Source organism: Mesoplodon bidens (genome assembly GCF_964165515.1).
Source record: "Mesoplodon bidens genome assembly, chromosome: 1".
Classification (NCBI taxonomy): Eukaryota; Metazoa; Chordata; class Mammalia; order Artiodactyla; family Ziphiidae; genus Mesoplodon; species Mesoplodon bidens.
Window position 1 is genome coordinate 114,835,914 of NC_138176.1, and position 25,115 is coordinate 114,861,028.

Sequence of the window (25,115 nt, forward strand, 5' to 3'; positions counted from 1 at the left end):
TTGCAGTTCTGGAGGCTGGGAAGTCCAGGATCAAGGTGCTTGAAAAGTAGTTTTCATTCTGAGTATACTCTTCTTTTGGCTTGTAGGCAGCTGCCATCTCACTGTGTAATTGCATGACCTTTTCTTTTTTCCCCCCTCTTCCTTTTCTTTTTTTAAAAAATAAATTTATTTATTTATTTTTGGCTGCGTTGGGTCTTCTTTGCTGCACAAGGGCTTTCTCTAGTTGCAGCAAGCGAGGGCTACTCTTCATTGCGGTGCACAGGCCTCTCATCAAGGTGGCTTCTCTTGTTGCAGAGCACTGGCTCTAGGTGTGCAGGCTTCAGTAGTTGTGGCACATGGGCTCAGTAGCTGTGGCTCACAGGCTCAGTAGTTGTGGCACACGGGCTTAGTTGCTCCATGGCATGTGGGATCTTCCCGGACCAGGGCTTGCACCTGTGTTCCCTCCATTGGCAGGTGGATTCTTAACCACTGCGCCACCAGGGAAGCCCCACTAATCTCATCATGGGGAGATGATCCACCCATCCATCATGATCCATCTAAACTTAATTACTTCCCAAAGGCCCTACCTCCAAATATCATCATTTGGGGGTTAGGTGTCAATGTATGAATTTTGGGGACACACAAACATTCAGCCCATACTAGGGGGGAATCAAAGAGGATGATTAGGTTTTGGATCTGAGCTGTGGTACAATATGAATAGTCAAACCAGGAGGAGGATCTGCCTTAGGGGCTATGTGATAGTCACAGTGACCTACCTGTGAAGGCACTGAGGTGATTTGGGTTAGGAATGTCTTTGGGGAGCCCACACCTCCTCAGGAACACTTCTTTCAGTAGAGAAGTTGATTAATTAGCAAACTTTTTGTTACATAGGGTCAACCCTCTCTGTGAAGTCAAGGGCTCTGTTGACCCCAAAAGATAGATCACCTTCACTTTTGTCATCTATATTCAGTTCAGTCCTGACCCTGGATATCAGAAGACTAATTATAGTTTGGGGCTTCATAATTTTTAGATTGTAATTTTAAGATCAATCTAGGGATTTGATGAGGTAGTGATGAATAACGTTCAAGTCTGAAAGAATGGATTTCCCCTAAGAATCCATACTGTGGAGGAGGGCATGAGTTGGATTTTAATTTTTTTTAATTTTTAAAGTTTTTAACTTTTTTGGCCATGCCAGGCAACATGTGGGAATCTTAGTTCACCGACCAGGGATCAAACCCGTGCCCCCTGCATTGGAAGCGCACAGCCTTAACCACTGGACTGCCAGGGAAGTCCCATGAGTTAGATTTTATTTCTGAGCTATAGTAATCCTTGTCTCCTTCTCCAGAACTCACTTGGCACTCCAAGAGCTAGCAGGGCTCCTAAGGTTGGCTTGAAACCAGCAATAAATCTCCTGGGGCTGCCAGAGCCATGTTTTTAGTTCCTGCTAGTCTAGACTCTTCTTGTGTTTTTCATGCTGGGGTCTGGGAGGAGTAATAGCACAAAACAGTGATAAAGAGCTCAGGTTTGGAGTCTTCAGACCCCTGCCTCACCATTCAGCAGCTGTGTAATCTTGTGTAAATCTTGGTCTCTTTTTTTCTAAAATGGCATTTGCTGTGGAGATGAAAAGAAATAATAAAAATAAAGTGCCTGGAGTGCAATAAATAGTCAATGAGGCTTTATCATCATCATCATGACCGTTGATGTTATTTCCAGCCCTGTTGTCCTGGGGGCCAGCTTGCGGTGAGTACCTGGGATCTACTGGTGTTTATTTTTAGTTCAGGTGTGCATTGTAACTACAGTATTTTAGAATACATGCAATAAAAGATGTAAACAAATCGGCAGTTTTCTGAAATTTTGGTCTGTTAAGTTCTGAAATGCGATAAGAAGAAATGCTATGAAACCTTCCCTGGAAATACTGAAACTGGAAATCTGAGTTAACGCAGAAAGGGCTTAATCTCTAGATGCGAGGGCTTCTCCAATAGTAATTTTATAATGACCCACTGACAATCCCAGAGGCTCTCACTTCCTCATTAAGGTCTCTAACTTATGTGATCTTAATGGAAAGAAACTGAATTAAAATAACACTGAGTATTTTAGCTGACTTTCATAGAAACCTTGAAGAAGAAGTTAATTTTCTAATGCTTGTGTACATCACTGGTGAACTTAGTTAAATTGGAAGGCAAAATGAAAAATTTTACATTTGTCTCAATTTTTTCTCCTTTAAGGATGTCTAAAGTTCTGCCAAGTGAACAGTGGGCTCTGCTGGCCCGTTCTTGATTAGGTGACTGTAGAAAAAATATCTTAATTAAAAAAATAAAAAGAAATATGATTTTTCCCCCTCTCTTGCATGACATAAAATGGATCATAAAGAAAAACACTTCACAAACTTGGACTAAAAATATGGAAATATCATCCTCTAAACTGTTTTATATTATGATTAGTAAAGTCCTGAAATGGAGTGTTATGGGAAACACAACATCTATTCCAATAAAGCAAAATTAAGATGATAAATTTCAGTAACAAAAAGCAAAATAGACTATTATACATAATATGCATTTAGAAAAAAGAAATATTTTGTAAAAATTACAAACCTCATAGATATCAAGTATTGGACGCTTATGAAAGTTCTAAATAAACAAAATATTTTTTCTATTTTATGAACCGGAGTTCTGTGTCTGTGAAAATGTGTACTTGCTAGTCCCTTATAATTTAAGACTATAATAAGAATTAAAGACTTGGAACAGAAACTTTAAGCTGTATCTAAATTATATTTGTTTCTCTCTATTAAAATTATATTTAAAATTGAGATTAGGGAGGGCTTCCCTGGTGGTGCAGTGGTTGAGAGTCCGCCTGCCGATTCAGGGGACACGGGTTCGTGCCCCGGTCCAGGAGGATCCCACATGCCGCAGAGCGGCTGGGCCCGTGAGCCATGGCCGCTGAGCCTGTGCGTCCGGAGCCTGTGCTCTGCAACGGGAGAGGCCACAACAGTGAGAGGCCCGTGTATCGCAAAAAAAAAAAAAAAAAAAAAAAAAAAATTGAGATTAGTTCTCATTCTATCATTCTATGACCTTTTCAGTCAAAACCAATTTTTCTTGCTACAGTTGTTCATCAGAAGAAGAGACTAGGAGATCATACATAAATGACGCCAGCCAGAACAAATCTTTTTTTTATTTTGCAGTACGCGGGCCTCTCACTGTTGTGGCCTCTCCCGTTGCAGAGCACAGGCTCCGGACGCACAGGCTCCGGATGCACAGGCTCAGCGGCCATGGCTCACGGGCCCAGCCGCTCCGCGGCACGTGGGATCTTCCCGGACCGGGGCACGAACCCGTATCCCCTGCATCAGCAGGCGGACTCTCAACCACTGCGCCACCAGGAAAGCCCCAGAACAAACCTTAAAAAATACTGTGAGTAAAAAATTTCCATAGTTTTTAATAGCTTTAGTAGTTTTCTCACAAAAATTATTTTCATTTTTATAATCATTAAATATATAAAAAATCAGAGTACCCCCAATAATATTACACCCATATACTCACCACCAGTGTTAAACCACTTGCTATAGTTCTCCTTTTAAAAATAAATATGTATCATTCTCAAACATGTTTTTATATATTTAGTACAGATTGGAGGTCCATAAACCTCACAGTATTCTATTTTTGTGTTTTAAAGTCCATAAAAATGATATGTTCTGTAACCATCCTCTTCTCCATTTGCTGTTGAACACTCTATATGGCGAATAATAATCATTGGGTACTTAGGCCATTTAGCATTATATATCACTTCTGTTGAGAGAATTAATAAAATACTAAATATAGCTCTTGTTAGAAAAGTTTACAGCCTAGTTAAAATGCCAAAACGAAAACCTGGTGAGTTAGAGTTTTTATAATAGTTTACCTAACATATGTGTAGAAGGGAGTAATTCCACATACAGTACAGATGTTTGTTTTAATTAAGAATAAAATACTTGGAAAGGGGACAATTTGATATGTCATAAATTTGGAAGATCAAATTATTTAACATAAAATGAAGAATCAATTTCAGAATAAAGCCCTTCCTCATGGGGGACTTTATGAGATCCCTGATTGCTCATTTAATGGTTCCTAGGAGTAAAAATTCATGTAAAGTATGCCTTAAGAGTTGGTTAGTCATTATGGATCAATATACAAGAATATGTCAAGTACTTTGGTAAGATGATTACTATCATAAGATAGAGCAGAGCATTACTAGTCTCACCAGGAGGGACAGTATTTATAGGCATATTCTTTATGTTATTCATTCTGCTGGAAATATGAAAAACTAGCTCGGTAAGTATAAAGTTCACGAAAGTTGAAAATAAGACGTAAGGTGCATAGAACTTACAGGCAGATTTTAATAACCAATTATATGCTGCAAAATGTGCAGTGTAGGTAAATTGATAAAAAACCTTCACAGTGTCTGCATCTTCGGAGGATTGACATTTGCAACTTTTGTTTTGCATATCCGTATTTTTAAGTATCTTAAATGAACGAGTCGTGCACTAGGAGCAAGACATAAGTGCTTTCTTATCCAAATTGTCTCAGACCCTGCATTTTCTTAGTCACAGCCGTTTGTTACACGGCAATTTGGAGGGTAATTGCACGGAGCATTGCGGGAACTAGGTATTGATACCTGTGGTGAAACGCTCGAGTTTCTTCAGAAATAAACGGCTTTACAGTGAGGACAGCAGGTACCATAGTCTGAGTTTAGACCGCCTCAATGATTCATACTGATAGATATCAACCCATCCTTTATCGCAAGTCCTTGTTAAGGTTTGCATTTCTAATCTAGAGCATAAACTCTGGTCTGTTTATACTGCAATGTCTGGCATAGGCATTCGCCATGTATTTGTTGAATGAATTTGTTAAAGTTCTGCGTACCATGCATTTTGCGTGGTTAATCTGTGAGAAGCATGGTGCACCGGCACTAGGTACTAAAGAATTATGCTGATCGGGAACAGAGGTAATCCAAGTTTAAAATACCATGTGTTGTGTCACCTTTACTTGGAGGTGACCCACTCCGGGCATCCGGGTGAAAGATGATTCTTGCCTGCGATCCGAAGTGCTGTGGAAGTTAGCGCGGTAGGCCTTTCCAGGAGAAAGGAATGCCGAGCCCAGGTTTTGAAGGTCAGAAGGGGCAGGTGCAGGAGCCCAGGGGAACAGAAGGGCGCAGGTGGAAGGCTGCCGGCTCGTCTTGTGCGCTTCGGCCGCGATACCCGGCGCGGCCAGTAAGCGGCGCTGGGCCTTGAGTTTGGCGGCCCTGAGGAGCGGGCTGCGGATTACCTGCAGCAGAGGGGAGCCGGCGAGCTCCTCCCCGCCCGCCCGCCCCCAGTCCCCGCCCCTCACCGCGGCACTCAGCGCGGCTCCGCGGGCTCCACGCACTCGCTCGGAGGAGCTGGGGCAGAGCAGTCCGCCTGCTGCAGGCCGGACACGCGAAGCAGGCGCGGCGGGGTTGCGGGGCCGCCTGCCCTCGTCCTCCGGGCCGGGTCACCCTCCTCCTGCACAGTGCGGCGCAGGGAGGCTCCCGCCTCGGCCGCCCCCGCCCTCGCCTCCTCCTCCGCTTTGCAGGCGGGGACCGCCTGGCGCTCGGCGCCCAGCAGCCGCGGCCCCCTCCCGCCCCCGGCTCCGGGCAGCAGCAGCAGTAGCAGCAGCAGCAGCAGCAGCAGCAGCAGCAGGAGACAGCGCGAGGGGCCGCCGCCGCCAGCGCCGCCGGGCTCCGCGGGGCTCGGGAGCCTGCCCCGGCCAAAAGGCGCGGAGCCATGGCCGATGGGGGCGAGGGCGAGGATGAGATCCAGTTCCTGCGAACTGTAAGTGCCGTGCGTCTCGGCTTCCCCGGGGAGCAGGGGGAGCCGGGGCATCCACCGACCGGATCCGGGCAGTGGGACACGCGGGCGGGCCGGCGGCTGCTCCCGGGGATGCGGGAGGAGCCGGGCATCCCTCGGGGGGCGCAGGTGTGTGTGCCGGGGCGAGGGAAGGGAGGGTGCGTGTCCGTGCGCGCGTGTGTAAAGCCCGGGGACCGAGCGCGGCCGGAGCGCGGCGAGCGGGCGGGCGGCGCACGGGCTGGGTCCCGGGGCGCCTCGGAGCTGCGGGAGTCGGGGGACGCGGGGGCGGCCGGTCGGGCCTGTCCGGTCGGTGGGGCTGGGATCTTCCGGGCAGCCAGGGGCAGGGTGCAGACCCCGTGGCCCGTGGGGCGCGGGGGCCGACGGGGACACGGGCAGTCGCCCGGAATTCCGCCGCGGCGCGGTTTCTCGGGCTTTCGGGCTGGACCCGCGCGCCATCACGCAACCCAGGGATTCGCCTACTTGGTGTGGCCGGGGCCGGTGAGGCGGGGCAGGATGTGCCCCCCAAGTCGAGGTGCTGTGCAGGGGAGGGGGAGTCGCCTCCGTGAACACCGCGGTGCCTGAGGTTGGGGCCATTGGTGGTGCTGTGACTGCTCGCAGAACGTGGAAGGGATGGGAAGCGAGTGTGTGTGTGCGTGCACGCGCGCGCGGGGGTGGCGGGGGACAACGCGAACGTGTCGTTCTCTAAATGTTGGCTTATTGAACGTTGAGTGCAGCAAAGTGTGTGTGTGTGTGTAAGGGCAGGGTGGCTGCCCGGAATTTCCACACTGGGTGGCAGCAGGGGAATGTTGGCTCCACTCTAATACAGTTTTTTCTCCGTAAGTACCTCTTGGCACTGCTCCTTCCTGTCGCTGATTTGTTCGAACGCTGCAGATACTTCTCATGCTGAGGCTTTGCTCACCTCGAAGCTGGGACTGGAGAGCCCCTTGGCAAAAGAAAATGCTGTAACTTCTTGTCAAGAAGCACCTAGTTAGCGTTTGCATCATCCTTTTGGTCTTTCCTTTCCCTGCACTTGTATCCTCCTCTCTGAAGGATATTCCCTTACAGGATTCCCCGTCATCAGTCCCCCCACCCCCAGGACTGCAGCTTCTCCTGGCTCTTCTTTCCCCAGTAGTGAAAAAGCTGCCACTGCCCAGTTACAGTTACCTCCACAATCACAGAAACTAAGAGAGATATTTACGTTTTGACATATTAACCAGATAGCAACTTTTAGGTGTGAAAGTAGCCTAGATGACGCATTTGGGGGCTGAAAAAGTGAAAACAGTACATTTGTCCAAGAACATCTGTAAGTGGCCAGTTTTTCCATTTTGCTCTTCTAATTTTTTTTTTTTTGGCACTCAGTTTTGCTTTGTGGGGGTAGGGCGGGGAGCCTTTCGAAAGGATAAAATCAATCCAGGGTACACATCAGATGGCGACTGATTTGACCTAATATCTGCGCATCATGCACCATTACATGTGCTGTTGGTGGTACTACTGGTCCACCACCCAACTCTGAAGAGCCAATTCACCAAAACCTTGCTCATGGGGAATATTGTAAGCCTACTAGGAATACGGTTTACTTTTATTTTTTTAGTGGAAAACTGTCTATATGGTTTTTAAATAACTAATAAAAAGCCATATGAAAAGATGTTTCTCAGTACCATGACATTTTTTGTTTGGGTGGATAAAATATTTAGTTGCTGTGTAATTCTTAAATTCATTTTTTTTCCTAAATGCCATAGGGTTAAAATTAGCTAGAAAATTTTGGAAGGCTCTGTGCATTCAAGGGCTTCCTGCAGGCTTAAATGTTAAGCTGAGCTCATGGAGGTGGTGTTATCAGAATACTTAATGGGGGCCGAGCTAATGTGCTTGCTGATGGGGTTCTGTACATATAAAGTAATGTTAAGTCTGTGCCTCTGGACAGCTGCCTGTCAGCCCCAGTGACACCTTTGATAAGTGGCTCCTGGGTAGAGATCTGGCAGTCCTGGCCTGGGATTTTTCTTTTAATAAAACATCCGTAGGTTGTTGTGCTGATGATAAATGACCTTGAAGGAAGTAGCATGGTGGAGCAGGGGAATTTTTTTTGGTGTGGCCTGAACATCTAAAAGGAAAACATGCCTTCCTCTCTATATTTTACAGTTTCAGTACAGAAATTCTCAAACCCTTTACTGTTCCTCTGCCTGCTGCCTTTGCTCCTTTCCATTTTATTCTCTTAACCCGAGAATGTTGTTGGTTCAGAAATGTTAATGGAGTTAGGAATGGAGAGGATGTAGTTTTTAGCGGTAAATTCATCTGTTTTTTTTTTTCCTGGAGCATTTTTTTTTCTCTGTTGCGTGCAGTCTTGTCAATATGAGCTTCTTCTTCTAATTCTTTTCTTTTTTTAAGTAGCCCAGGAAGTATTAACAACCTGTACATCTACGTAAAACGGTTACAGATTATGGATAAAACTGTTGTGCTTAAAAAAAGTGTTAGTCATTAAGAGGCTATAATGGTGAATTTGACTGACCATTTCATATATTCTGAGTGGAGCACCTTAAGTAGTCTCTTGGATTTTTATTCAGGCAGGGCAGCTCACTGAAGAATCTTTGGAATCTTTCTGTCCACAGAAAGTTTTCTTCTTCTTCTGGAAGAGGTTTGTAATCACCTTCAAGGGAAGCAAAGGTGAAATCTTCAACGGACTGTGTCCGTGAGTTATGTCTGCTGCTGTGACTTGATTCTTTATTTGTGAATGAGGGTGTTTTCACTGTATTTAGCCGCTGCTGGTCCCTCTCCCAGCTCTTTTCCGTTATGTAATTGTGAGTTTGCTAACATTCCTTTCAAATGGTTACATAGATGAAAGATCATCTTCCATTCAGTGGCTTTCCCATCAGCTAGAAGCAGGCTCACTCTGATGTGTTTATTTATTTATTTTTAATCTATCTATCTATTTATTTATTTATGGCTGCGTTGGGTCTTCATTGCTGTGCGCAGGCTTTCTCTAGTTGCGGCGAGCGGGGGCTACTCTTCGTTGCGGTGCGCGGGCTTCTCATTGCAGTGGCTTCTCTTGTTGCAGAGCACGGGCTCTAGGCGTGTGGGCTTCAGTAGTTGTGGCTCTCGGGCTCTAGAGCACAGGCTCAGTAGTTGTGGTGCACGGGCTTAGTTGCTCCATGGCATGTCGGATCTTCCCGGACCAGGGCTCAAACCCGTTTTCCCCTGCATTGGCAGGTGGATTCTTAACCACTGCACCACCAGGGAAGTCCCTGATGTGTTTATCTTTGAGAGAAATTAAGAATACATATGTGTAAACTCTGGACGTGCTGGGGCACTTAGAAGAATCCTATCATAAAATATGCCTTCAGCCCATAATGGATTTATTCACTGTCACTTCCAAACATATCCATGATTTGGAATGTGTTGTTTATTTTATTTTAAAAATGTCCTTAACTTACCAATATAGCAATGAACTGGAATTCCTTGACTTTAAGAAAACCATGATGTAAAATAACCTTTGTCTGGAGTTGATTTTTCTAAGTACTTTGCCTTTCTTTCATTTGTGTAAGCACAGTGAAGTTACTCTGGGGATATACTGTGTCAAGTAGCTTTGCATTTATCCATAGGTTGAGACTTCAAACTTAGTCCTGGCTGCAAAAATTATTTTGATAGGAATGCTTTGAGCTTTCCTCTGGCCTTCCTTTGCAGAATGAACTATTTCACCGTAGATTTCTTCCCAGTGCTTCCACATCTTGCTTGCTATTGATAGGTAGCATCCTAGAAAGAATTTAGCAGTTAATGGTAATAATCATAAAGTATAAATGCCAGTGCACAACACGGTGAAGTAGATCAGGCTGGAATGTGTAGCCCCAGTTTGTAGAGGTCCAGGAAGGTTAATTGTACAAAGTCAGTTGCTCAGCAGTGCAGAACCAAGACTAAAACTCAGATCTTAGGCTGATGTCCTTTCCAGGAGAGAAAGCCTGCTTTATCAGCTGCTGAAGCATGTTTTTGGTTCACAGGAGACAAACGGGGGACACAATCAGTTTTCTTAGCTGTAGGAATGTCACAGAGTACAAATGAAAAGATTCTGGGTGAGCCCTTTTTGCTCCCCTGATACTGAAGGCATGAGGATCTTTTGATAGATAGGCACTGTAGTATTTTTTCAAGGAACTGATGGAAAGCCCACCCAGGCTTATTTTTTCATGTATTTTTCTTAATCTAGAAATTAGTGTGTACACATTGGCAGGAAGGGCAGGATCTGAAACACTTAGGGCACTAATTTATTTGACATTCCATCTTGTTTGTCCTTTGGCTTTAGATAAGTGTTTTTATCAAGGCTGAATTACCAGAGAAAGGATTACAACTTCTGGGTGACTGTGATTCTGTAAATAGCCCTTGGGGAAGAAGAAGATGTGATGAGGCACACATTTGTCTCCTGAAACTGACATTATGGAGATCTTTTGTTAATTTAGAAAAACATTTGTCAAACACTTTCTATGTGCATGGTGTGATAGTAGGTGTTAGGGAAGCATTCGAAATAAGGAAAAAAGTGGTCTGCAATTATAATTGCAAAGAAAAGATTTAGAGCCTGGCATGGAACAGCTAGAAGGAAAAAGCACATGTAGAAACTCAAGGATATTTGGGTAGGAAAAGACCTTTGGAAAATGTTATCTGAGACCTTTGGAAAATGTTATCTTGTCTACTCCTGCGTCTCCCTCCCCTGTCATCTTGAGGATAAGGAAAAGCTCAGAGAGGTGAAATGATTTGGCCCAGTGTCACACTCCAGCAGATTAGTGGCTGTCTTGGTTTGGGCCGCTATAACAGAATACCACAGACTGGGTGGCTTAAACAACAAACATTTATTTCTCATGGTTCTGGAGGTTGGGGAGGCCAAGATCAAGGTGTCAGCAGATCCAGTGTGTGATGAAGGCTCCTTCCTGGTTTGCAGATGGCTGTCTTCTTGTGGTATCCTCATATGGCCAGAAGAGAAATCATCTCTCTTGTGTTTCTTCTTATAAGGGCACTAATCCCTTTCATGGGGGTCCCACTCTCATGACCTAATTACCTCCCCCACTTCCAGATACCGCCCCCCCTTGGGAGTTAGGATTTCAATATAGGAGATATGGGGGGAACACAAACATTCAGCCCATAATAGCAGCAGTAGAATAATGCAAAGTGTGTGAAAATCTCTGAAGAATTGCCAGAAAACTAGTTCATCAGCACACCATTCTTCTTTGTAGAGTAGATCTAAACCCACCTGTCCCATTTTATGCCTATCGTCACCTTCACAGGGTTCACTGTCTAAATCTACCCTCTTGTCCTTCTAGCTGCTGACAAGGATGTTTTGTCCCTCCTTTCTAAAGCTGCAATCCCTCGTGTGTCCTAGATCTCAGCGCAGTACTTGCTCGCTGGTCCAGGACTGGAATCTTGCATGAATTCCATCCTTTCTCTGCCTCCTTCTCCACTTGTTCCTTCTGGTTGATCTTGAAGTATGCTAATTTCTCCCATCTTAAAATTTCTTTGTTTGACTCCGAGACCATTATTTAGCTGCTCAACTCCTCCAGATGTGGTCTCCACCCACTGCTTGTCTCCACCCCGCCTGGTAATTGTTACCTAGCTTCTCTGGTTAAAATCACTTTAGTAGGTGATATTACCAGTAATTGCTTCGCTTCTGTGCCAAATCTAAACATTCCTCTCTACCCCTATTCCTTTAGCCCTCACAAACTCTACTAGTCTCGCTCTCCTTTTTGAAGCTCCTCTGTTTGGCTTTGGAGCTAGGATACATTGAGTTATTTTTTATACATTTACAATCATGCTTTTTTGGGGTTCTTTTCACTCCGTCTACTCTTAGTCTTTGGTTGTTCCAAAAGATACTGTCCTATTTCTAGTTCTCGCACTTCTGCCTTCCTGAGCTTATCTGTGCCACAAAGTCTGGGATCCTTGGAATAACAGAGTTTGAAAAGGCTTAACAATCACTTCATCCAGCTCTGGGAGCCAGAGGAATGCCAGGAACTTTCCCAAAGCTGTTCCTTCCTGTAGAAGAAAGCCACCCAGATCTGACAGCCTTTGGGCCCTCATTTCCAGCTGCCCACGGCCTCTGTTTTAACTCCCCTCCTACTTCTGGACACACTGTCCTGAGCACACATGTATTCTGTCCCCTGAGTGGCTCTTCCTCCCAGTGGCTCTGCGTTGGCCATGACTTAGAAGCACCAGTGTGATCCAAACCTCCAGAAGACCTGGGTCTGAGGCCTGAATCCACCAGGACCTAGCTTATGGACTTGAGAAAATGTTAAAAAATTCCTTAAAACCTAAAGATAATATTAGGCATCTCAGAGGGATTGTTGAAGATCATATGATAGAATTTATGTGCAAAAGCCTGTTACAGTGCCCAGCTCACGGTACGTGCTCAGTGCATTTGTTTAGTTCTTTCTGATCCCTTCGTATCTAATTTGTCATCATCTCCTATCGTGATTTCCCTGGCACCCTAGCTCAGGTTTAGATTTCTTTCGTTCCCCAGTACTTGTTCTAGCCTTCATCCTTCCCCTCTCCTCCAGCCACTGAAGCCCCCCTTGAATTCTCCTGCCATTTGCATCCCCCTAATACCCTTGTGTTCTCGCCACCACTCCTCAGTTCCAGGTTCCTGTCACACCCAGTCTGACTTCTCTCCCAGGTTCAGGACCTTCTATAATCTGATTCTTGACACCTTACTTGGGTTCCCCGTCCTGCAAAATCTCAGCCTTGTGAGGAGGTACTGAGAGGAAGGTGACTGAGACAAGTGACTAAGGCGAGAAAGAGAATAAAGGAAGGATGAAGTGAGTCTGAGTGATTGGGGCTGCCTGGAAGAGACCCTGGGTTCCTGTCAGAATCCGTACCCTTTTTTTTTTTAATTAATTAATTAATTTATTTATGGCTGTGTTGGGTCTTCGTTGCTGTGCGAGGACTTTCTCTAGTTGTGGCAAGCGGGGGCCACTCTTCATCACGTTGTGCGGGCCTCTCACTTTCGCGGCCTCTCTTGTTGCGGAGCACAGGCTCCAGACGCACAGGCTCAGTAATTGTGGCTCACGGGCCCAGTTGCTCTGTGGCATGTGGGATCTTCCCAGACCAGGGGTTGAACCCGTGTCCCCTGCATTGGCAGGCAGATTCTCAACCACTGCACCACCAGGGAAGCCTATCAGATTCCGTACTCTTCACGTGAGAAGCTTCTAGATGATGAGGTGACTTCCAGGGCATCACAGGGGCATCCAGTACAGTGGTTTTATCCACCTACTTTCATCTTTATAGTTTAATTTAATTTTATTATTACTTTTTTTTTTTACTTTCATCTTTATTAATCATGGGAAGAACATTGGAATGGGGACTCTGCCAGTCAGTGGTTGTGTGATCTCGGGATTGGCGGGGTCCCATAAGAATCCTTTCAGGAACCGTAAAATGGGGACTTAGTTACCTCTGAGGGGCTCTCTGCCATGTTAAGAGTCCTGGGGTCAGCCAGACTCAAACCATTTAGAAGAATGAGTGTAATAAAAACCTTGCCCTTGAACTGGACATGCGTACTTTTTTTTTTTTTTTTTTTTACAATATCATCCATTGTCATTTATTTGTAATAAGCAATCAAACAAATACATTAGATTCAGAATCTAGAAGCTGGAGTTCAATTTATTTCACATATTATCTTTTTTCCCTTATTCTTTCAACAAATATATATTTTGTACCTATGATGTGCTGTGTGTAACAAGAGCCTAAGCTATTACTGTGGATTAAAAAAATTACATATAAATAATTGACTGCTTAGAAGTTCACAGACAAATAAATGGCCCTTAGCCCAAGTGTAGAACATCACATAATACATTTTGTGAACAAATACTGGACATGTACACTTTGAATGATGCTGGTGTCTGTGGATGTTCTCATCCTGGTGCATCACAGCAACAGCAACTAAACTTGTGGCGATCGTCTTCCTCTCCATGGTCTCAGCTTTGAAGTGCTTCTCTGGCTTCCTGTTATTACTTGGGCTGGTGAAGAATTGACCCATATTTCTGGGGTTTCCTAAAACGTAATAGATAGTTGGCCCAGATAAAAGGTGTTCTTCCTGTTTCCTGTGGCCCAGTAAAAGTCCTACAGTGATGTTTCTGTAGTGAAGCGGAAATCTGAAACTTTCCCTGTTGCTGACCTGGAGTGTTCAGAGGACCGGCACGTGGTTACCTCCACACCCATTATCCAAACAGAGTTCTCTCCAGAGAGTGGGAGCCACTGACACGTGTGCCCAGGTGAGACCTGCACTAGGTGGCTATGCCCAGGCACCTACTGTCACCAGGCGATCATCAGTATTTGCCAGTTTCCTGAAGAAAACCTCAAATCTCGCTGGGGACCTAAAGCAGTTGCAGGGCAAAGTGAGTGGAACAGCAAAAAGTGCTGTAGGAGCTCAGAGGATGATGGAGCCTTGCTGGGTCTGGGGAGGGTGGAGGCAGGAGTTTCCTGATCAGTGCTGTGAGCAACACTTGTCCACGGGGATAAACACTTCTTAGTGTGATTGTTGAGCCAGGGACACAGGCCCACCATCGCCATCAGCCTGGGAGCAACACTTGTCCACGGGGATAATCACTTCTTAGTGTGATTGTTGAGCCAGGGACACAGGCCCACCATCGCCATCAGCCTGGGAGGAAGGACAAGTCTATGTGGTCAATTTCTTTTTTTCTACTACGGTAAGCACTTTTTTTTTTTACTTAAAGAAGTTTGTTATTTTAAAAGCTTTTTAGCACACTGGTTCCACTTCTAATGAAAATTTTAATTGTCTTATTTCCCTCTGAATTTAGAACCAGACTCATAAAGTTCACATGAGTCTGAATTTCACTCATATTTAATACATAACCAAAGACATAAAGTAAAAGATATATTTTGAGAGCACAAAGAAAAAGAGATAAGAAAAAGGAAAAATTCCAGGAAATAAATCAAATCCTTAGTGTTGAGTAAATTGGGCCCCTGTTAAAATAGGTACTGAATGTCACACTGAGCTTCTAGCCATTAAAAGTTGTGCTCACTTATTTTCCACAGTGGGTTTATGGTGATCAAAATATGACTTCTTTTAAATTTCACTAGAGTCTGTATTTATTTCACATTAAAAGAAATTTTGGACACACACACACACACACACACACACACAAGAAAGATAGTAAGATAATACTCCATATTTCTTTTTACCAAATTTTGACCATGAAGTACTTCAGGGACACGTACAATTATGAACCCATTGGGAAGAGCCCAGTTTTTTCCCTGCCTTTCAGAGAAGAACAGCATATTGAAGGATGATTGGGGTACTTGAAACATTTAGCAGAGACACGCGGTCGCCCACACTCACTGGATTGAATCCTCGGTGCTCTTTTACCTCTGGACACATCTGACATGATTTGTCTTTGAGAACCGTGCCCACAGTTGGGAGTTATGATCAGCTTACAAGTTCTGGCTTATAGGTTCAGTGACACATGAGGAGAACACTTCCTCTTGAGTTACAGACAAATGAAAAGCTGGGATGAATTGTTTCTGATTGATGGCTGTCAAAGAAGTTTAAAGCATCCAGTTCCACTGCTGTCCTCTTTATGACAGTAAAGGGGGCCATCATTTCCTGAAGATGGGGTATTATTATTGAGTTTAAAGGTCTTGCTGCTGCTACAGAGAACAGTGGCACTCAGAAAAGCCTGCAAAATCAGCCTAGCTTGAGCCCTACTCATGCAAAAGAGGACGCATGAACTAGGAAAGAAGAAGAGGGAATTGTGGTCTCACCCCTTCCTGCTTCAGCGCCCTGTCTTTTCTTTTCTCCCCATGGGACTGCTTTAGTACCTCTCTCTCTCTCTCTCTCTCTCTCTCTCTCTCTATCTATCTATCTATCTGATTGAGGTACAGTTCATATACACAGTTATGTTAGTTTCAGGTGTACAACATAATGATATATTTGTATGTTTTGCAAAATGATCACCACAATGTCTAGTTAACATCCATTACCACATGTAAAGATTTTTTTCCTGTGATGAGACCTTGTAAGATCTTCTCTTGTAGCAACTTTCAAATACACAATACAGTACTGTTAACTATAGTCACCATGCTGTAAGTTACGTCCCCAGGACTTAATTTATTTTATAACTAGAGGTTCATACCTTTTGACCCCCTTCGCCCATTTAACCACACCCCCCATCGGCCCTAGTAACCACCAGTCTTTTCTCTGAGTCTGGTTGTTTTGTTTTTGTTTTTAGATTCTATATATAAGTGAGATCATACTGTATTTGTCTTTGTCTGACTTATTTCACTTAGCGTAATACCCTCAAGGTCTGTCTATGTTGTTGCAAATGACAAGATTTGATTCTTTTTATGGCAGAGTAATATTCCATTGTGTGTGTGTGTGTGTGTGTGTGTGTACATATATATATATATGTATGTATATAATACCACATTTTCTTTATCCATTCATTCATTGGTGGACACCTAGGTTGTTTCCATGTCTTGGATATTGTAGATAATGCTACAGTGAACATGGGGATGCATATAACTTTTTGAGTTAGTGCTGTTGTTCCATTCAGATAAATACCCAGAAGTGGGGTTTTTAGGTCATATGGTATTTCTATTTTCATTTTTTGAGGAGCCTCCATATGGTTTTCCGTAGTGGCTGCATCAGTTTACATTCACGCCAACAGTGCACAAATGTTTTCTTTTCTCTGCATCCTCACCAACGCTTGTTATTTCTTGTCTTTTTGATAATAGCCATTCTAACAGGTGCGACATGATATCTCAGTGTAGTTTTTTTTTGTATGTGTGTAGTAATCTTGCTTTTATTTTTTTTAAATGAATGGTTAATTTTATCTTTTCCAGTTTTATTGAAATATAGTTGACTTACAGTACTGTGTAAGTTCAAAGTGTACATCATAATGATTTCACTTACATACATCATGAAATGATTATCACAATAAGTTTAGTGAACATCCATCATCTTATATAGATACAGAAATAAAAGAAATAGAAAAAAATTTTTTTGCCTTGGGATGAAAACTCAGGATTTACTCTTAACAACTTTCATATATAACATACATCGCTGTAGTTTTGATCCATCATTTCTTTGGTTTCATTTTGAAATATTTGTTGACTACCTACTATGTGCCAAGCACCAGGCTGGGTGCTGGGACCCAAGTATCTCTGAGCTTGTTCCTGAGTTTCTTATGTCTCTGGTGGGTGGAATGGGGAATGTGGAGAGAGTGAACATGAGGTGGAGAACTGGTGTGGGAGAGGATGCTAAAGAGGGAGGGATCCATGCCTGGTAATTAGGATGGTCCAAGGCTTCATGGAAGAGGGCAGCATTTACAGGTGCAGAATTTTCAGACTGTAAAGGGACTTCTGGTCTACCTCCATGATTTGTGGTGACGGAAAATGAAAGGGCCTCAAGTATGCTGGCTATCATTTATTTGGCTCGGGATAGCCACCATACATATGCTTCTAGGAGCAATTCATTTAGTCCATAAAGCAGTTGACTGCTGTTGTACAGACCAAGAAACTGAGCTGCAGGCAGTAAAATTACTTACTCAAGGGCGGTTCGTGAGTAAGTGGTGTTGGCGGTTTCTGATGCCAAAACCCTCTTCTTCCCTTCCCTCCTGCCCTCCTTCCTTGTTTCCTTCCAGTCGTCAGGGAAAATTATGAAAGACTGAATTTGGCCAGTAGGAAAAAAGAATTGAGGGTGCCCCGTCTACCTCACTCGCTCATTTGAGTTATCTCTGCCTTTTGTTTATCTTTGAGCCGTTTTACAACTCTGTAAGTTGTAGAAAACTGATGGTAATGGTTCCTGGATGTTGGATTCTTGATCAGAGAAAATGCAGATTGTATCTGGTGGAATGCAGGGGGGGATATTGAGCAGTTTTGCACTTAGCAAGCAAATTCGTTTCAGTTTTCCTGATGGGTGCATGTATTTGTATGTTCTTTGGATTTTCCTTTGAACGTGTGGTAACATCATACTGGTTCTTGCATTTAATGATGAATTCAGTAAAATCTTAGACACGTGTTCATTTTACATTCGTTTGAGTGTTGTTTTTACCTGTAAAAAAATATCTTTAATGTCACTCATATGCCCTTTAAAGATGGATAGGATTTTGATGAATTGGGCTGAGGAGGTGGGCAGACAGGATCCCAGGGGAGAAAGGGTGTGATTAGAGACACTGGGTTGGTACTCTCTGTTTTCTCATCCCTGATGCTTGTTTTCACTTGTCTCTGCCCTGCTCTGTGTCCAGCAGGCTCCTGTTTCAGCTGGGCACTGGGAGATGTCCCCTCCCCTTGTCCCCTCAGGTAGAGGGCTGGTACCAGTTTCCCACTGTGGCTGGTCACTAGGTGTCTCTCCGCCTCTGTTGGGCCCTATCACCCTCCATGCCCACTCCTTGGTCCCTGCCTTAAACGCCTTTCAGAGAAGCCCTTTGAGATTTCTGTTTCCTTTCTTGGCAAGACTCTGGTGGAAACATCCAGAAACACACGGAGCCATGTTTGGGAAAGAGGCTCTAAGAGTGTGCCCTGGGGTAATCCCGGGAGGGTGGGAACCGTGAGACCACCAGGGACAGGGATTTATGCTTAATTCACAAGGTAAGAAGAGCCCTTGAAGTGATTTTTTTTTTCCTCCTCTCTAGGGAGGGAAATGGGTCAGAGCTGTCTGTTAGGAAGATTGATGTGGCAGCAATTTGTAAGATAAATTGAGATATAGAGAGATCAGAGAGAGACCGGAGCTGAGATGCCTGTTAGGGACAGTCACCGCGGAGTTGGCGCAAGATAATTCAGTCTGAGTTTGCATGGCGTTTGTGGGAATGAAGAGGAGGGGGAGGCTTAGGGTTGCTGTGGAGGAAGGCCGTACAGGACTGACCGGTAACTGATCCGATGTGAGGAGAAGAAAAAGACAAGGATGAGCTTAGGAGACTCGAAGAAACGTGGCCCAAGTGCAGGTTTTAAGGGAAGGCAGTGGGATTCGTTTGGGACATCCTGATTTTGAGGTACATTATGGACAGACGTGCATCCCTCTCCAAATGGTACAGTAGGAGTCTTAACCCTCAGGACCGCAGAATGTGGTCTCCTGTGGAGACAGGGTCTTTACAGAGATAGTGAAGTTGAAATGAGGGCATAAGGGTGGGCCCTAATCCGATATGACCTGGTGTCCTTATAAAAAAGGGGAGGGCTTCCCTGGTGGCGCAGTGGTTGCGAGTCCGCCTGCCGATGCAGGGGACACGGGTTCATGCCCCGGTCTGGGAAGATCCCACATGCCGTGGAGTGGCTAGGCCCGTGAGCCATGGCTGCTGAGCCTGCGCGTCCGGAGCCTGTGCTCCGCAACGGGAGAGGCCACAACAGTGAGAGGCCCGCGTACCGCAAAAAAAAAAATGAAAAAAAATAAAAAAAAATAAAAAAGGGGAAATTTGAACTCAGACACGTGAAGAGGGAAGCTGATGTGAAGACACACGTAGAGCAGGCCACGTGAAGACAGATGCATTGGAGCCATGCATCTCTGAGCCAGGGGATGCCGACGGCCTCCAGAAGCCAGGAGGGAGGCCTGGAACAGATTCTCCCTTACAGCCTCAGAAGGAACCAGCCCTGCTGACACCCCAATCTCAGACTTCTGGCCTCCAGAGCTGGGAGGCAATACATTTCTGTTAAGCTGTCCAGTTGTGGTACTTTGTTAGAGCAGCCCTAGGAAACAATACAAAGGGCAAAGCTGCAAATGTGGATTTCTTGTTTGTAAGAGAGGATGGGCCTAGAGAGACCTAGGCCCATCCTCTTAGGTCGCCATTGGTGTGATAGCAAAGCCCCGAAAATGGATAGGATCTCAGACAAGGAGCACGTAGAAACAGGTGGATGATGCAGGAGACCTCTTTCTCCACCCATTGGTGAGGAGGAAGAAGAGCAGAGGTGGTAGCTTGACGGGGGGAGCAAGGTTGACGGAAAGTTACTGATTATTTACCTTTTTAAAAAAATTTTTTTTTAAACTTTATTTTTTTTATTGGAATACAGTTGCTTTACAATGTTGTGTTAGTTTCTGCTGTACAGCAAAGTGAATCAGTTATAGGTATACATATATCCACTTTTTTGTTTCGCATGGGAGAGACCACAGTCCAGATTATGGTGGAAAAGGTTTAATTGTTGGAGCAAGAGCCTAGGTACAGGCCAAGCTAGAGACTGCCCCGTCCTCCACCTGCCACCATAATTGGGCACACAAATTAACAGATGCATCCCCTCTTTTAGCAGATAAGTACTTACTGCTTTACCTAATCTGAGAGCACACGCTATTTTCGTTTGGTTTTCAGTTAGCTTTGCAAAATTTCATTTTCTGCTGGGGACCCTGCAGTAAGCAATTAGAGTTAGAGCTTCGCTGGTTCTAAGTTGGGTGCATTTTGTTTGGATGTTGCACGGTGTTGGTGATTAAATAATCCAGCTAGCATATCTCATTAGGACGAGTGGGATAAGTTCATCTCGCTAGTTGTTTTATTTTTTTTCCCGTAGCTACTGATTCAGAAAGATTGCAGGCTTTGTATACGTATTTACAAAGAACTTTTAGCAAATGGAATATATTAGGACAATTTTCTGACAGCTCAATCAGGGGAACATGTCAAAATATCTTAGGAAACAAAATGATTCTGCTGATAGCAGCTGCCCTTGGCTGTCCTACTGTGATACATAGTTTAGCTGGCTAAGTAAATTTCTGTAATTTTTCAGAAAATTAAGCAATTTGCATTTTTCTGAGATATTTTAATTCCCATAAAACTTACATTTTAATGTAATTGGCAGTATACCGCATATACAATTTATAGCTTGCAAAGCTCTGTTTTTTAAAAAAATTTGAACGGTAAAGGTACATAGCATTTAAATGTGCAAATCCCAGTCAGTTTCATACTTAACACCAGTGATAGAAAAGTAAAAGCTTTCAACAGATATCTGTGCTTAACAACAAAGAATTATCTTAATCTCTTTGGTACCTCAGTCATTGCCCACCACACTTTCTTAAAAGGAAACTCCTTTTAAGATGATGGTTATGATAGGATCTTCTCAGCTAGCCAGACCACATGCTGACCATGCATCCAACAGAATTAAAAGTATGTCACCTTTTGCCCCTATCAAATTAGATACATTTTACTTTCCCTAATGTATATAGATATGTAATATATATATGTATATGACAAATGTCAATTAAATTTCTATAATCTGTAACTTTTTAAGACCTTTCTTCAATCAGTAATGTACTAGGTGAAGTGTTCAGTCATGTTATTGGCTTCTCAGTCTTGCCCAACTGTGCCCAGGGCTGTCAGGATTTGCTGGGCATGAGAGGTCCTCGTAGTTTGAATGTCAAGGAGTCTACCTTTCTACTGTTCCACGTGCCAGAATTGAATTTTAGAATGGGCCCTCACTCAGACTTACCCAATCACACATATTCAGTTCTCACCCCTTTCTTAGAGAATGAAATCACTCTTGTGCAAATGTAAAAGAGGATGTGGGAAACTAAGGGAGGGAAAAGAGGGGTCGGACCGAATAATCTGGAGGCTTCTTCCTCTCTAACCCCTGGGACTCTACCATCTTTCCGCCTGGTTATACTGCTTGTGGATACTGGTCCAGAGAAGGGGAGATGAGGCAGTAACACTCAAGCACAAATTAGATGATGGGGAAATAGCTTCCCAACATTTTCATTATAGAATGGTAAAGAAACAGCCCTATCTACTGTCGGTGGAACATCTTCTAGTTTTTGTCCTGCCAAGGACATTTTCTACAGAACAAAATTTTGAGAATTTCATACGATTGGCAGAACAAGAAATAGGGCATAAGTTCTAACAAACAAAAATATTGCTCTGGAAAGGCCCCAAGCAAGGCCATGTATGTCAGTAGAAAATGGTGCCAGTGATTCCGTAATGATACCAGTTTCCTGCAGTCACACAGTAGGGATGAAGCAGAGAGATCACTTCTCGATTTCTCTCTACATGTAGGCAGACTGAAGCCCAGAGTTTTGTAAGATGGGGTGCTATGTATATAGATAACCCAGATGACTGAGGATAGACTAAAGATACAGAAATGGATTTTAAGATCTCAACACTAGAGATGGTTTATGGTGTTGCCCTCTAATATGAATAATGGAGCAAACTAAAATCTGACCAAAAGAGCCTGCTAAATAAATCAAGGAGAAGGACTTGCAAATCTTTGCGGAGGGGAGAAAATGAGTAATGGCACCTTCTTCCGCTTGTTCAGACCATCAAAAACTCTGCTTAATATAGCGGGGCGGCTTCCAAGCAGGGGCCCAATACTGTGGATAAATGGAGTCTTTTTTTTTTTTTGACATGGTATGTTTGTTTGTTTGTTTGTTTATTTATTTATGGCTGCATTGGGTCTTCCTTGCTGCACACGGGCTTTCTCTAGATGTGGTGAGCAGGGGCTACTCTTCATTGTGGTGCGTGGGCTCCTCATTGCGGTGGCTTCTCTTGTTGTGGAGCATGGGCTCTAGGCACGTGGGTTTCAGTAGTTGCAGCACGCGGGCTCAGTAGTTGTAGCTCGCGGGCTCTAGAGCACAGGCTCAGTAGTTGTGGCGTACGGGCTTAGTTGCTCTGTGGCATGTGGGATCCTCCTGGACCAGGGCTTGAACCCGTGTCCCCTGCATTGGCAGGTGGATTCTTAACCACTGTGCCACCAGGGAAACCCAGTGGAGTGTATTTTTAAGGATAGATAAATTCAGCCAATTTTTATGGGCAGGGGAAAATTATTGCTCAAGTGTTTTTGATAAGATTCTACTATGCCATGAACTGAAATACTGAGAGCAGAACAGTTTTTCATATGAGTGAGGAAGAGAGAATAAAAACTACTATAAATTATAGGAGACGGAGGCTATATTTTTGGGGGTAGGTGATGAATTAATCAGTTTTCAGGCTTTCATTTTTATTTACTTCCACAGTTGGCTTGTGGTTTCTCCAGTTCATCATAAAGGCTATAAATATTGGATTGACCATATGTTAGGCTGATGTTTTCATTGAATGGTGATATTATGAAGGTACTGGATGGGACCATGATTATCTAAGTATGCATATTCCTGCATTCAACCAAGATGTATTCACTACCTCCTGTGTGTCAGATATTTGTGGGGTGTTGTGAGCTTGTCTTAAAGGTTCCTTCTTTTGTATTTTAAAATAATTTCCATAGAGTCACTAATAAGTCTGCTAGACTGGAAAGAGCTGAGGCTAGAACCCAAGGGCTAACCTAAGATTTCCATCTTAGTCCCTGTGAAATAAGTTCTATGTTGTCTATAATCAGCCAGCCCACATTTTTCCATTTTATCCAAGGGGAAATTAATGAGGATGCTCAAATGCTGGCTGAAAACTCTCATATTTGCATCTGTAGAAATAGAATTTATATGTAAATTTATATATTATTATTACCATGATGATGTTCTTAGCATTTCTAAATACATATATGTAAGGCGTTCTACTTGACTCCATGGAAATAATGAGATATATAAGACATAGTCCTTGCCTGCAAGCAACTCTTCCTAAGATTCATTTATTTGCCTGTTGTAGGCTCTTTTCCAATTAATTTTTAAAGTAAATTTTAAAAAACTTTAAAAATAGAAAATGTAGTATATAACATTCACATACCGCAAGGTACATGAATCTTAAGTATACAGCTTGATGAACTTTTGCAACATGAACACTCATGTGTAACCATCACTCAGATCAGACCTAGAAGCCTCCCTCAGACCCACCCCCAGTAGTCACCTGCCTCTCCAGAGGTAGCTGGTATTCTGACTTCTAGCAAAATAGATTTGTTCTGCCTGTTTCTGCACTTTACGTAAATGGAATAGTATGATATGTGCTCTTTTGTCGTCTCTTCTGCTTAATGTTGTATCTGTGAGATGCATCTGATGGTGCTCATTATTGTCATTGCTCAGTGCCACACTTCGTGGATAGACATTGAGTTGTTTCCAGTTTTCATGATTATGAATAAAGCTGGTATTGATATTCTCAAATATTAAAATTTAAGCGAATGCCTGAAATTCAGGTATGTGTACATTCTGTTGGATATGTACCCATGAGTGGAATTGCTGATTGGAGTGTATGTAATGCTCAGTTTTTTTTTTTTTTTAACCGTTTTCTTAAGTTGAAGTATAGTTACTTTACAATGTTGTGTTATTTTCAGGTGTACAGCAAGGTGATTCAGTTATATATATATATATATATATATGTATATATATATATATATATATATATATATTCTTTTTCAGATTCTTTTCCATTATAAGTTATTACAAGATATTGAATATAGTTCCCTGTGCTATACAGTAGGTCCTTGTTGTTTATTTTATGTATAGTAACGTGTATATGTTAATCCCAAATTCCTAATTTATCTCCCCTTCTCACACTATCCCCTTTGGTTACCGTAAGTTTGTTTTCTGTGTCTGTGAGTCTATTTCTATTTTGTAAATAAGTTCATTTGTATCATTTTTTAAGATTCTACATATAAGTGATATCATGTGATATTTGTCTTTCTCTCTCTGACTTACTTCACTTAGTATGATAATCTCTAGGTCTATCCATATTGCTTCAAATGGCATTATTTCATTCTGTTTTATGGCTGAGTAATATTCCCTTGTATATGTGTACCACATCTTCCTTATCCATTCATTTGTCAGTGGACACTTAGGTTGCTTCCATGTCTTGGCTATTGTAAATAACGCTGTTATGAACATTGGGGTGCATGTACCTTTTCGAATTATTGTTTTCTCTGGATGTATGCCCAGGAATGGGACTGCAGGATCATATGGTAGGTCTATTTTTATTTTTTTAAGGAACCTCCATACTGTTCTCCATAGTGGCTGTATCAATTTACATTCCCACCAACAGTGTAGGAGGGTTCCTTTTTCTCCACACCCTCTCCAGCATTTATTATTTGTAGACTTTTTAATGAACACTCAGCTTTCTAAACAGTTTTTTTTCCTACAAAGTGGTTGTACCAATTAATGCTCCCACCAGCAGTACTTAGTAAATGTTAGTTTCCAGAAAAATTAATAATTATGGTATATTTCACTGTGGTCTTAATTTGCATTTCATGATGACTCATGATATTGAAAACGTTTTCATCTCTGTCATGGACATTTGGATGTACTCTTACGAAGCACCCGTTCAAGTGAGAGCCTGTTTTAAAAATAAAGTTGTCTTTTATTAATTTCTTGAGAGCTTTTATATAGTCTACATACATGAGGTCATGTATGTCTCTTGCAGATATCTTGTCCGATACTGTTGCTTTTTCACTCTTTTTAGTGTTGTTGAGCTGCAGCTATTATTTTAGTGAATTTCAGTTTATCAGTTTT

The 25,115-nt window shown here is 43.1% G+C and overlaps 1 protein-coding gene across 2 annotated transcripts in view; it reads left to right on the plus strand.

The window, feature by feature from the left end:
• The first annotated feature begins 5,392 nt into the window (after positions 1–5,392).
• The window catches only part of RYR2 (ryanodine receptor 2), a 725,859-nt gene continuing 706,136 nt past the window's right edge, over positions 5,393–25,115 (plus strand). For both annotated transcript variants that reach the window (XM_081249359.1, XM_081249358.1), the window contains exon 1: positions 5,393–5,797. In XM_081249359.1, the coding sequence (XP_081105485.1) occupies positions 5,750–5,797 (48 nt within the window). In that variant the 5' untranslated portion in view covers positions 5,393–5,749. The remainder of the gene's footprint in view (positions 5,798–25,115) is intronic.